This window comes from Solanum tuberosum, unplaced genomic scaffold (genome assembly GCF_000226075.1).
Source record: "Solanum tuberosum cultivar DM 1-3 516 R44 unplaced genomic scaffold, SolTub_3.0 scf00237, whole genome shotgun sequence".
Taxonomy (NCBI): Eukaryota; Viridiplantae; Streptophyta; class Magnoliopsida; order Solanales; family Solanaceae; genus Solanum; species Solanum tuberosum.
Window position 1 is genome coordinate 989,999 of NW_006239161.1, and position 13,995 is coordinate 1,003,993.

Consider the following 13,995-nt stretch of genomic DNA (forward strand, 5'->3'; position numbering starts at 1 on the left):
GGAGGGGCGGGTGGTAGTGGGGGTGGGGGTGGGGTGTTCTTTCCATTCGACCTCATAAACGTAGTTCTCATTTTTCCTTGGAGAGTGAGTGTTAGCCATTGGATACCCTTGTATCCTATCGTGAGGGAGGGAAGGAGGGGTTTGCAGATGGTGTGCAACTATTTCATAATGTTATGGTGCCTCGAAGGTTGACTACAGAGTTTTTTTTACCTCTTTGTAGGAACCAATCTCTTTATTTTGAGTTGAAATATGATACATGTGTTGTTGCCATGATTGCAGGCTGTCACCTGGATGGAGTTCATTTCCTTTTGTCCACTATTTTGATTTTTGTTTCAACATTGTTGTACTGAATAGAGCCCATAGGAAGACAGACACTGAATGACCAGATCACATGTATATGTCTGAGTATCCTTATGTATAGCTGCTGGTTTTTGCTTACCGATTCATGCTTTTCAACTACGATTGTCTAAAAATTGCATGCAATGTGCAATTTATTCTTCTGCCATTGCATTCTTTTCCACTAAACTCTAAACAAAATCTCTCGTATCCCCGAATTCTTCCCCCAAGTTTGGCTGAGTTGTCTTTCATCATTTAGGAACTTTCATGTGTACTATGAAACCGCGTGGAATATATTGGTAGTTGAATGATTGATGTCAAGAACCATCAAGATATGTAAGGTGAAAGCTGAAAAGCATGAGATGTAGAAGGAAAGTAAGACAACCATTCTGTAGGTGTGTAGATATATTAGGTGTTGCGATCGTGGAATAGGTTCAACTTTAACCAACAAAGACTGAACCTGTACCATCCTGCACATGGTGATGGGATATGCTATGCCAGGGTTCTCAAATGGACATTACTCAGCCATTACCTGAGATACTTTCAATTGCGAGACGGATCTATAAACGTATGAACAGAGTCTATTAAGATTACACGAGCAGAAAGAAATTAATCAAGACGGGATTAACAAACCGAGTCTATTAAGATTTAAGTGTCAAATAACAGAAATGTAAATTACACAATAGGAAAGATATCTAATACCTTATAACTTGCTACTCAAGATTGTTGGGATACTTTGTTGTTTACTAGTTACTATTCAAGATGCTAAAACTAATTTAATTTTAATAATAGATTTCAGAATTGAGACTTTGAGTGTTAATTACCTTTTGTCTTGGCTTATACTTCTTTCCATCACTCAGACCCAAGACACAGATTTTATTGTTTCATTATTTTTAAACATCAACACAAAATATACTCAATGCAGTTTATTTTTTAACATAAACACAGATTGGGTGTTTGGTAACGCAGACTTGTTTAGGGATTACATTACTATTGTAACGACACTTATGGTCGTTTTGAGTATCAAGCGAGTTTACTCTATTTTGATCCTTCCTATAGATTTTGTATGTCATTTGTGACTTATGGAATTGGTTGTGTGATTCTCGAGGTGATCATACTAGTTTAAGATAAGATTTTCACTTTGACCATAGTCAACATTCTAGGATAATGAGGTTGAATTTGAGTAGGTTTGGAGGATGCTCTATCACTTAGTTGGACAATTTGCATGGATTGGAGGCGCTCGGGAGTAAATCTAGTCATTGGTTGGAATTCTAGCTTCTTTAGAAAGATATGTTTGTCAATGGTCAATTTTTTATCAAGACAACCTTGAATTGGTGAATTAATGATTCCAACAAGTCCAAAACATGTTTTATGGTCAATGTACATATTTGGTTTGTGTTTGAAAGTTTCGAGGGTTCGTTCCATGAGTTGGGTTGTTTTAACAGATTATTGGTGCTTCAGGTCTAGTGCAATCACAAATTTGACCTTTTGCCCCCACTAGAGAAAGCTCATTGACGGGTTTGGATCTGCTTCCACGGAAATGGCCAGGGCCAGGTCCATGGAGGTCTAATAAGTTGGTATTTTACCAATTTATTCTGCTCTTGGTCATGAGTTATTGGATGATTTTAATGTCATTTAGAAGGATTTTATGCCTTTGTTCTTTTATGTGCAAACATTTCTTGGAAAACAAGATGATGGAGGATTAAAACTAAAAGCAATCTGTTGGAGGATATGCATCAAGCATGTTTGCCACAAGATGGTGCCTTCGTCTTTGCATGTGCCAAGCAAATATGATAGGACTTTACTGCTTATGCATATGCATGCCACAAGACGGCACCTACGTCTAAAGGTGCCAGCACAGAAAGAGTGGAATAAAGACAGGCTAAGGACTGTCGGGCACCTATGTGCGACAAGTCCACACACACGTCTCGTAATTACAGTGCAAGTAGATCGAGATGACTCTGAAGGGAAAAGTCATTCAAATGGAAGTACATACTTTGGAAGCTACTGTCAGGCCCCGAGCCTATACCCTGGGCGGGACTGACACTCGAGAACCATTGCTGGCTCCAAGCGAACCCTTGGCCTGACTTACTTACTCAACGGAAGATTCTAAGCATTATTACAATGATCAAATGCAGTTGTTTTAAATTAAGCTCAGAATGTTTAAGGATAAATCATTCAACTAGCCATATATGGCAACTCAAGTCTTAACATAAGAAGTAACAATGTAAAGACAACTGAACTACTAACTGTCTATGAAGCCTCTAAAACAAATAGGGATGTCGGGACAAGACCCACGTCATCCTAATGAACTAAATACTAAATTAAATGATAAAGATGAGTCATCCGGATAGCAAATAGGCTCACCAACTAACTCTGAGTGCTCAACGAGGCGCTGGATGATGATCTTGGTTAATTGTGTCTGCATCATAAAACGATGCAGGTCAAATGGCGTCAGTACATTGAATGTACGAGTATGCGAGGGGAATACTAAAACATAACGTAAGCTTGAAAAGAATCTGAAAGGAACACTTACATTGGCTTTACTCAACTCATGAATAACTTAACTTAATATAAAGCAACAATATACATGCAATATATGGAAAGCTTTTTAAACAATAGAAAGCAATTCAGTTTGTCAAAGAAATGCAATACCAACTCAACTTACTCATATAATATAGTAATATAATTTATGTGGGAATTTCTCTACTCGATAACCACCACTATGAGCCTAAGTGATGATACAACGTCTTTCCCACGCTGCTAGAACTGTCCTATACTTTGCCGTCATATAGGACGCCTTAATTAAGTGGATCCACTGGTCTATGCTAAAAAGCACTAAGGAATCATCTAAAAAGTATGCTCCTTTTCTACCCATGATAACTACATGGTTTATGGTGACTTGAGTTATTATGAACTCAAGTCCCCATATCGGTGCTCAATACTACTTCCAAAAATATACTTAGCATATATGTTTTGAAAACAAAACTCTTTCTTCGGTTTGAGATAATTACTCAAAACTTAGCTTAAAAGCTCTCTTGGAATCGATGTTCCCTTTCTTGCTCAGATGTGAAAACATTTACTTTTTTGGGAATACTTAGTTCCCGTATATTCTTTGAAAAAATGAACTTTACTCTTAACTCTTTAGTCAACTCAAAACTTAAGTCTTAAAACAAAGTTAAAACATTTGTAAAAAACTTTTGAAAAACTCTAAGAACTTCTCTTGACTTAACTCTTAACCTCTTGACTTGACTCTTAACTTTCCTTGAATTTGAATTTATGGATTCAAGGTTATGATTCAAGTGTACAGATGAGTTCTAGGTGTTTAGAAGTCATTTAGAGTGGTTAAAATCAATAGGAAGTGTTAGTACACTTTAAAAGGACTTAAACGGGCTAAATGATGAAAATCGGGTTGGGGCGGACGACCCCCAAAGTTGAGAGACTCGTTTTGGGCGCACTGCTGGCGCGCCGCCCCAGCCTCTCTAGTGCAGATGGGGCGCGCCACGCCAGCCCCTCCCCAGGTGAATTCCTGACGAATTTTCTTCTAACTTTTTGACCTTGATTCGATTAAACGCAATTCATTTTCTCAACATCTTCTTAGGTTCAGATACCCAAAACATGTACACTGGAATCTATCTCAAAACAACTCTTAAAATCGATAAGACATCTCAAGAAAACTCATCAATCCCATATAAGTTCAAGAATGAAAGTAATTCAAGAACACAACTTAAGAACATTAAATCCTCAATCTTTTAGGACGAAAATTACACTGAATTAAACATGTTTGGCGCATGGGTGAACGAATCCAACACTATGTGAACTCACATACCTCGTAGAAATTAACCCTTGGCGAAATCCACACAAAAATCTCTTAGAATTCGACGAATCTTGACCTTCTTCTCCTTTCTTCTCTTTCTCTTTTCTCCAAACCCTAGCGTGAATTTCAAATTGACTAAACAGATCTAATTCTAATTAGACCCCAAATAAACTCCTAAAAACGAAATAAAATAATTTGGTAAGGAAAAGACCAAACTACCCTTCCAAAATTCGGTTTAGACTTTCCTTATTTGAACAACCCAACTTCAAATGGGAATATCTCACTCATAATAACTCGGAATCGTGCAAACTTGGTGGCGTCGGAAAGATAATTCCAAGATCTTTCGTATGATATCTGGAAGTACACGTAACTCATCTTGAGCTAGGAGTTATGATCGTTTGAAGTTAACCGAAAACCCAAACTTAATATAACTTAACAAATTTTCAGGTTTTCATTCTTTCCTAAAATGACTATTTCCAATTCTAACTCTTTCTAGCTCTTTCAAATGGAGAGGTGTTACAATATCTCCCCTTTGGGAACATTCGTCTTCGAATGAGATTACTCTTACTAGGCTAAGGGTGTAACATCAATCATTCAGTTCAAACACCCAACAAACAAATCTAACACATCAAGTATATAAATTATAGAGTACTAAGAAGAGAATTAGTACCTTGATCTGGAATTTCTCCGGGTTCAAAGAGATGTGTATATCTCTTATTCTTATCTTTCTCAGCATCCCAAGTAGCTTCCTCAACAAATTGGTTCCTCCAAAGAACTTTGACTGATTCTACCTCTTTTGTCCTCAACTTGTGAACTTGGCGATCTAGAATCTGAACAAGAATATCCTTATAAGATAAGCTATCCTCAATCCCAATATCTTCGGTTGGTATGATCAATGAAGGATCGCCCATGCACTTCTTCAACATGGAGATGTGAAATACAGGATGAACCGCTGCTAGCTCTTGTGGTAGCTCCAACTCATAAGCTACATTACCAACCCTTTTTGATATTCTGTTAGGGTCAATATATCAGGGACTAAGCTTCCCCTTCTTACCAAATCTCATAACACCCTTCATCGGTGAAACCTTTAAATATACCCAATCATCTACTTCAAACTCTAACTCCCTTTTCCTAACATCAATGTAGGCTTTCTGACGACTCTGTGCCGTTTTCAACCTCTCTTGAATCACTTTCACCTTCTCCGTAGCTTGATGAACTAAATCTGGTCCTATCAACCCAGCTTCACAAACTTCAAACCATCCAATTGGAGATATGCATCTTCTCCCATAAAGAGTTTCATAAGGAGCCATCTGGATGCTAGAGTGGTAACTATTGTTGTAAGCGAACTCGATGAGAGGCATGTGATCATCCCAATTACCCTTGAAATCGATCACGGAGGTCCTCAACATATCTTCTAAAGTTTGAATAGTGCGCTCTGCTTGCCCATCTGTCTGAGGATGAAAGGCAGTACTTAAGTTCACCTTTGAAACCAAGGCTTTTTGGAATGACTTCCAAAATCGTGCAGTAAATTGCACACCTCTGTCTGAAATAATGGAGATCGGAACTCCATGAAGTCTAACCACTTCTTGAAGATACAACTTGGCATAGTCCTCTGCAAAATGGAATAGTCTTTACCTGCAAAAAATGGGTTGATTTTGTCATTTTATCGACAATCACCCAAATAGAATCATGCTGCCTGCGAGACCTTGGTAAACCTGTGATGAAGTCCATATTGATCATCTCTCACTTCCATTCCGGAAGTTCTATATTTTGAGCCAAACCACCGGGCCTTTGATGCTCTACTTTAACTTGTTGGCAATTCGGACACTTAGCAACAAATTCTGCAATGCCCTTCTTCATACTACTCCACCAATAGACTTTTCTCAAATCGCGATACATCTTTGTGGAACCCGGATGGATAGAATATCTGGAGCTATGAGCTTCCTCCATGATCCTCTCTTGGAGTTCATCCACCCTTGGTACACACAATCTACCTTGATACCTCAAAACACCATCTCCTCTTTGTTCAAAAGCCAATACTTTTTGCTTATGAACATTTGCCTTTAATTCAAGCAAAATAGGATCTTGGTCTTGCTTCTCTTTAACTTCTGACACTAATGATGATTCAGCCCCATTCATCACCACTACTCCTCCTTCTGTGGAATCCATTAGTCGAACTACTAAGCATGCAAGTTTGTGCACATCCTTTGCTAGCTCTTTATTAGCTTCCTCAAAATGGGCGGTACTACCCATAGACAACCTACTCAAGGCATCAAGATGATCACAAACGAACCTACGTTAGGATCTAATTACTCTAGTTTGTTTTTAGGGTCATTACAGTACTACCCATAGACAACCTGCTCAAGGCATCAACAACAACATTAGCCTTACCTAGGTGGTAAAGTATACTTATGTCATAATCCTTGAGTAATTCTAACCACCTCCTTTGTCTGAGATTAATCTCTTTTCGAGTAAACACATACTGAAGACTCTTGTGATCGGTGAACACATCCACATGCACACCATAAAGATAATGTCGCCATATTTTCAAAGCAAATACTACAGCAGTCAACTCTAGATCATGGGTTGGGTAGTTCTTCTTATGAACTTTCAACTGTCTAGAGGCATAAGCTATAATCTTGTCATTCTGCATTAACACACAACCCAAACCCACTCTAGACGCATCACAATATATGATAAAACCTTAAGTACCTTCTGGTAAGGTCACTTTCAATTCCTGAAAGATTTTCTCACAATCTTCAGACCATTGAAATTTCACTATTTTTTGAATTAACTTGGTCAAAGGGGATGAAATAGATGAGAACCCCTCTACGAACCTTTTATAATAGCCAGCCAACCCCAAGAAACTCTGAATATCGGTTGGACATATGGGTCTAGGCCAATTCTGCATTGCCTCTATTTTCTGGGTATCAACTCTAATTCCATCACCGGAAACAATGTGGCCTAAGAATGCCACAGACTCAAGCCAAAACTCACATTTCGAGAACTTAACATACAACTCCTTATCCCTTAGAGTTTGCAGAACTATTCTGAGATGGCTAGCATGATCTTCCTCATTCCTCAAATAGATTAGTTTGTCATCAATGAAGAAGATAACAAACATATCTAAATAAGGCTTGAATACTCTATTTATAAGGTCCATAAATGTTGCAGGCGCATTGGTTAAACCAAAAGACATAACTAGGAACTCATAATGACCATAATGGGTCCTGAATGTTGTCTTTGGAATACACATTCCCTTACTCTTAACTGATGGTAGCCTGATCTGAGGTCTATCTTAGAGAAACAACTAGCACCTTGAAGAAGCTGATAAAAGATCATCAATTCTCGGAAGAGAATACTTATTCTTGATGGTAACTGTCACGCCCTGAGACTACCCCTGAGACGCGTACACGGGACCTAGGACCACAAGTGATCCCAAGCTAATCCTGCTGGCATGATCATGAGCATACTAAAGATAATAAACTGATGCGGAAGCTAAATCATAAATAACATGAAAGGATGGGGAATACCCATATACTATAACTGAGATAAATGAAAACTGATGAGTTTAATACAAAGAAGATATTAACTCAATACTAAGCTGAATCTAACTATGTCTGAAATAAGCCTCTAAACTGACTAGAAATGTTGGGACATGCCCCAACTAGATCTAGCAAAAACTGAAACTAAAGACTAAAAGCGATAAAGATAAACATGTCACTGGTCCTCGAAGAATGAGGACTCACCACTGATGCTGCTATTCTGAAGATCGGGAATCGATCTAACCGTGATCTAGATGTTGAGAACCTGAACCTACATCACGAGAAGATGTAGCGCACGTATGCGTCAGTACTTGAAAGGTACTGAGCATGCAGGATAGAGTAAAGCTGAAATAACATATAACTGAACAAAGCAATAAAGCAATGAAATAATCTGAACATGATATACTGGAAATACTGAATACTGAGCTAACTGATGCAATGACCAAATTTATAACATGCTGAGACTGAATACTGACTGTACTGAAATATGGTCAATGCAATAGAGTCTGACTGAACTGTGGGAGCTACTAATAACCAACATAAAACCACATGAGCTAAATGTGGAGTCCGATGTATACGCCCCATCGAGAGGACCCAATATACCCTGCCAGAGGGATAAAGGCATGCTGGCGTGATGACTAAACTGATGTTGCCCACAGAGGGGACTTACACCTACGTGGCTCGTAGTTCTGGGACTATATGGGTACGCTGAAACCCTAGTCCAACTCGGTATTATGCTACTCCCAATGAATTAAGTAGTTAACTGGTTATGACTGAATTTCTGTAAATACTGGATAGCTCGAAACTGAACATGCAAACTGAGAATGCAACAATTAATCTGATAATGATGCATTAATAACTGAGGCATGTATAACTGAATAACTGAGATATCTAACCTAGCATGTGTAATTCAAGAACTAAAGAAATACATAGCTAAGGTTCTGAAATTCATGTTGTCATACTAATCATGTTTTAGAAGCTCTTTCTCAAAACTCATTTTAACTTTCTCAAAAATTCAGTTTAAAACTCAAGTGTTGTCTTAAAGAAAAGCTTCTCAAGATTTATAACTCAAAATAGGGTTTATGCTGAAAGATACTGATAATGTGGCATAAAACTGGAGCATGTATATCTGAATAACTGAAATATCTGATCTAGCATGTGTAATTCAAGACTCCTTCTAAGACCTCTTTCTAAGATACTTCTCTTGACCTCTTCTCACTGGCTTATAAGGACGCTTCATCTTACTCTTTAAGGAAACAAATAATGCTTACATCAACATATTCCACATTGACAACTTAAATATACTATCTAGGCACACATGGAAAATCATTTACTTAATTGGAACCTCGTCTAGATTATATACAATCTCGGGTACACCTCTTAATACTCTTGTTACTCTTATGACTTAGCCACACTTCACTGCCCTTATCTAAAAGTTAGGATCTCATACTTGTACCACTCATATTTATTGTAGCTAACATCTCAATTCATCACCTACTCTATGTCAAGTCTACCAGATCAGATCTCAAAAGTAACATCATCACCCTCATGTTGCCATTTTTTAATTACGACGCTCATCTCAAATTCAGGCTTAATGTTTATTACTAATCTCGGATATCAATACAACTTCTCACATACTATACTAACTTATGAATACTAGATAAAATTAAGAAAAACTCGCCCACTAAGATCTCATGACAAGTAGTCAATCTTTACCTCTCAGTCTTCATACTTACAATTTAGCGTCACATTTCCTTTCACAACTTAAGCGCTATTTACCCATTCGCTATACATCATTGCCTTATTAGTTCTATAACCCTCTGAATATTATGGGCTATCCCCTAAAAAGCATAAGCCTAGTTTAGAGCTATCACCTTATGAATACTTCTACTCTTCTATTCAACAATTACACTTGGTCGTTACAAACACAATGACACATCATCATAAACTCCTTTCTAGTTAAAGTATACTTCTAACTCATCCATACTAGTAACTCTTACTCTACCTCCTATTATGAAATCGACACAAACTCATCACTTCTTAGTCTACCCATAAGGGAAAACTCCCCATTAATGAATATCCTCACTATGATATGTTTATAATAATTTCATAATGTTTTATAAAAAAATAATATTTGAATGTCACAATGTATTGGAAAGCTAATAAATTTTATGAGATTATCATAGGGTAGAAAATGGTAAGAAATAGATTTTATTGCTCAATTTACTGAGATGAATAGAATTTGAATTCATTCTAAATAGGCTCTTGATCTTACATAACAAATAATTAAATTATATTAATTCTTATTTAGAGGTTTATTATTTAATAGTTAATTTTCTAAATAAGGGTAACCACGTAAATACTATGATAGTCACTTTTAGTTATTTGAAAATCAAAGTATTAGATTAAAAAGATGACTTTGTCAAATAATAAACAAAAATAATTTTTGATTGTGACATTTGCTTCCTCAATAACTTTTCGATAGTTACAAAAAATTCGTGTTTATCCTTAAAGCATGTAGCATAAAAGGTAAGCTTGATAAAGTTAAAGAATAGGGTTTCAGACATTACTCAGTTAGAAACCTTATTGTGACTAAGAGAGAGTATGCAACTAATATTTTTCTTAAAAGAAAGGTAAAAAATATTTGAATTAATGTTGAACATGGTGCATATATAGATTTAAATCGATAGCTTGGTAATAAATAATTAGTATTCATGGGTTTCTTACTTGTTTTAAGCTTTCTGCTTTATTTTCATAAAATTAACTGAGAAAATCAAAATTACCAAAACGAGAGCATTAAAATTCTTCAATTAGCAAACTAAAATCTTTGTGTATCTAAACTAGTTAGACAAAGATAATAAATTAAATCTTTAGACATCTCTTGACAATAATGAGATCCAATACTTCCATTATAATATGAATTAATGAGTCAGAGAAAATTGAAACAAGATAAAAAGAAATAATTATTGAACATAGTCAATTTTGAATGAGCGAACATATAATAATTATCATTACTTTTGGATTTCAATGAACTCTCGTCCATGAATAAATACAGACTATCAAGGTTTGAGCACAATATAAATCTAGAAAAGGAACAAAATAATCAAAAGAAAGTAAATGGAGGTGGGGGGTGGTGGTTTAGAAAAAATAATTGAAAGTTAGGCATAAAGAAAACAAATTCTTTTAATTTTTTAGTTCTTGCATGAATGTACTTATTTTAAAAAATCGTGATGATGTTCTTAATATGACTGATTGAAGCAGATTTTAATTTTGAAGTGTACGAGATTTTGATTAGACTTTTCAAGTCTTTTCATTTTTTTTCTTACAATTTCATAGTCTAATAGTTCGGAGTTGTTAAATATTTGATCGAGAATTAAGTTTGTACCTTTTCTAAAATATATAGGCCTAAAACTACTCATGAATATAATTAAGGAATCACATTAAATCATCATAATATTTAAGTCTCCCCGTATATAAAATTTCAACTATCTTTTTTAGGACGTTATTTTTTTTAATTATTTGGAAGGAGGTCTAATGATTTGTTGTATCAAATAGGTGGAAACATTAATTAGGTTAAAGGCAAATATTTTAAATATGAGCATGTGGTTTACTTTTGTTTTGTATGTTGTATATCAATAAAAAGAGGTACATTCAAATTTTTACCTAAATATCAATCCTAATAATAAAAAGTGTTTTGTTCGGATTAATCTGCGATGCTGTCCATAGATCAAATTATTTTGTGGATTGGATTTCACTTGAATGTCTACGATTTCATTGCATGGTGAAAAATAATTAGATTCTGCTAATTTTCTTTTTATTTGTATTTACCTAAAATTGTGTGTTAGATATATTGAATTGGTTAGTTAAATTTGTATCTACTGTTACCGTTAAATGATTTTTTACGAACCTGCCTCCTTTGTTCTAGTACTAATATGTGACTTGATTTTTGAAGATGCGTGAAAATTAATTATGAAATAGTTATGGCACCATTGGTTGCTGAGATTGACTAATTTTTAATTTGTAGTTCATTTGATTTAATAGTAAAAAATTTATTTAAAATATCTTAATATTTTTTAGTCTTTTAGGTAAGTGATAAATTTACTGAACACAAGATCATTTTCTTTGTTTGATTGACTTTAAATATATAACTAATGTAGCAATGAACTATAATCATGTAAAAAAAAATTATTTCAATAAAGAGCAATGGTAGTGCAACTAGAATTTTCACAGACAAAATTATGATGTTTCTCCTAGCTTGGCTTCTAAATCAATAATCTTGTAATATGCAATCTCCATAGGAATATTCATTGTCAAGACTACTTTTAACCTTTCGTTGTCTTCGAAATTTCGATTAAGTTTAACCACTTTTGACACTGCAAAAGAAAAAGGCTGGATAAAGTTAATATTCAATTTACTAGAACACTTCATGAATTCATACGTGGTAAAATAATTAACCTCTGCCGTCAATTGGTCACAGTCTGCAAGAAACTTTTTGTGAAGTTCATGACGTTCTTCGATAGTAGCAGAGCTAGTTGTTCTCTCCATCAATTCACTCTACAAATCATGTTCTAAGAAGATACTTTTCCTTTTAAAATCAACTGCTTTTCTTGCTTTTTTAATCTCGCTGAAAATTGAAAATAACATAACATGTCAAGGTGGTTATAAAAATAGTCTATAAAATAGAAATAAAAAGGACATCGAATAGAAACTCAACTTAGAAGCTCTAGTTTTGGAAAATTCATTGGTAAATGATATTATGTGAAACTTATGAATAAAAAGAGTAATTGATGTACAAATGAACTGAATGTGCTTCCTACTTATAGATAGTTGTCTGTTTGTGCAAGCTTACCCAACTGTAAGTTTATTCAATTATAAGATTATTCAGCTACATTCTTATCCAATTGCAAGCATATCTAAGAAATTATGGAATGAATATCCTCACTATGGTATGTTTATAATAATTTCATAATGTTTTATATAAAAAAAAAATTGAATGTCACAATGTATTGTAAAGTTAATAAATTTTCTGAGATTATCAAAGGGTAAAAAATGGTAATAAATTGATTTTATTGCTCAATTTAATGAGATGAATAGAATCTGAATTCATTCTAAATAGACTCTTGATCTTACATAACAAATAATTAAATTATATTAATTCTTATTTAGAGGTTTATTATTTAATAGTTAACTTTCTAAATAAGGGTAACCACGTAGATACTATGATAGTTATTTTTAGTTATTTGAAAATCAAAGTATTAGATTAAAAAGATGACTTTGTCAAATAATAAACAAAAATAATTTTTGATTGTTACATTTGGTTCCTCAATAACTTTTTGATAGTTACAAAATTTTTTTACCTTTCCATAAAGCATGTAGGAGAAAAGGTAAGCTTGATAAAGCTAAAGAATATGATTTCAGACATTACTCAGTTAGAAATCTTATTGTGACAAGAGAGAGTATGCAACTAATAATTTTCTTAAAAGAAAGGTAAAAAAATATTTTGGAATTAATGTTGAACATGGTGCATTATATAGATTTAAATCGATAGCTTGGTAATAAACAATTCGACTTCATCGGTTTCTTACTTATATCAAGCTTTCTGCTTTATTTTCATAAAATTAACCTAGAAAATCAAAATTACCAAAATCAGAGCATTAAAATTCTTCAATTAGCAAACTAAAATCTTTGTGTACCTAAACTAGTTAGAAAAAGATAATAAATTAAATCTTTTTACATCTCTTGACAATAATGAGATCCAATACTTCCATTATTAGATGAATTAAAGAGTTCGAGAAAACTGAAACAAGATAAAAATAAATAATTATTGAACATAGTCAATTTTTAATGAGCGAACATATAAAAATTATCATTCCTTTTGGATTTAAATGAACCCTCGTCCATTGATACATACTGATTATTAGGGTTTGAGTCCAAAATAAATCTAGAAAAGGAAAAAAAGAATCAAAAGATTGTAAATCGAGGGGGGGGGGGTTAGAAAAAATAATTGAAAGATAGGCATAAAGAAAAAAAATTCTTTAATTTTTAATTCTTACATAAATGTACTTATTTTAAAAAATCGTGATGATGTTCTTAATATGACTGATTGAAGCAAATTTTACTTTTGAAGTGTATGAGATTTTGATTAGACTTTTCAAGTATTTTCATTTTTTTCTTACAATTTCAGAGTCTAATACGTCGAAGTCGTTAAATATTTGAGCGAGAATTAAGTTTCTATCTTTTTAAAAACATATATGCCTAAAACAATTCATGAATATAATTAAGGAATCACTTTAAATC

The 13,995-nt window shown here is 34.2% G+C and overlaps 1 protein-coding gene across 2 annotated transcripts in view; it reads left to right on the forward strand.

Annotated features, from left to right (window-relative positions):
- Window positions 1-503, forward strand: part of LOC102603209 (uncharacterized GPI-anchored protein At1g61900-like) — a 17,205-nt gene extending 16,702 nt beyond the window's left edge. For both annotated transcript variants that reach the window (XM_006356896.2, XM_006356897.2), the window contains exon 8: window positions 280-503. In XM_006356896.2, the coding sequence (XP_006356958.1) occupies window positions 280-350 (71 nt within the window). In that variant the 3' untranslated portion in view covers window positions 351-503. The remainder of the gene's footprint in view (window positions 1-279) is intronic.
- The last annotated feature ends 13,492 nt before the right edge of the window (window positions 504-13,995 follow it).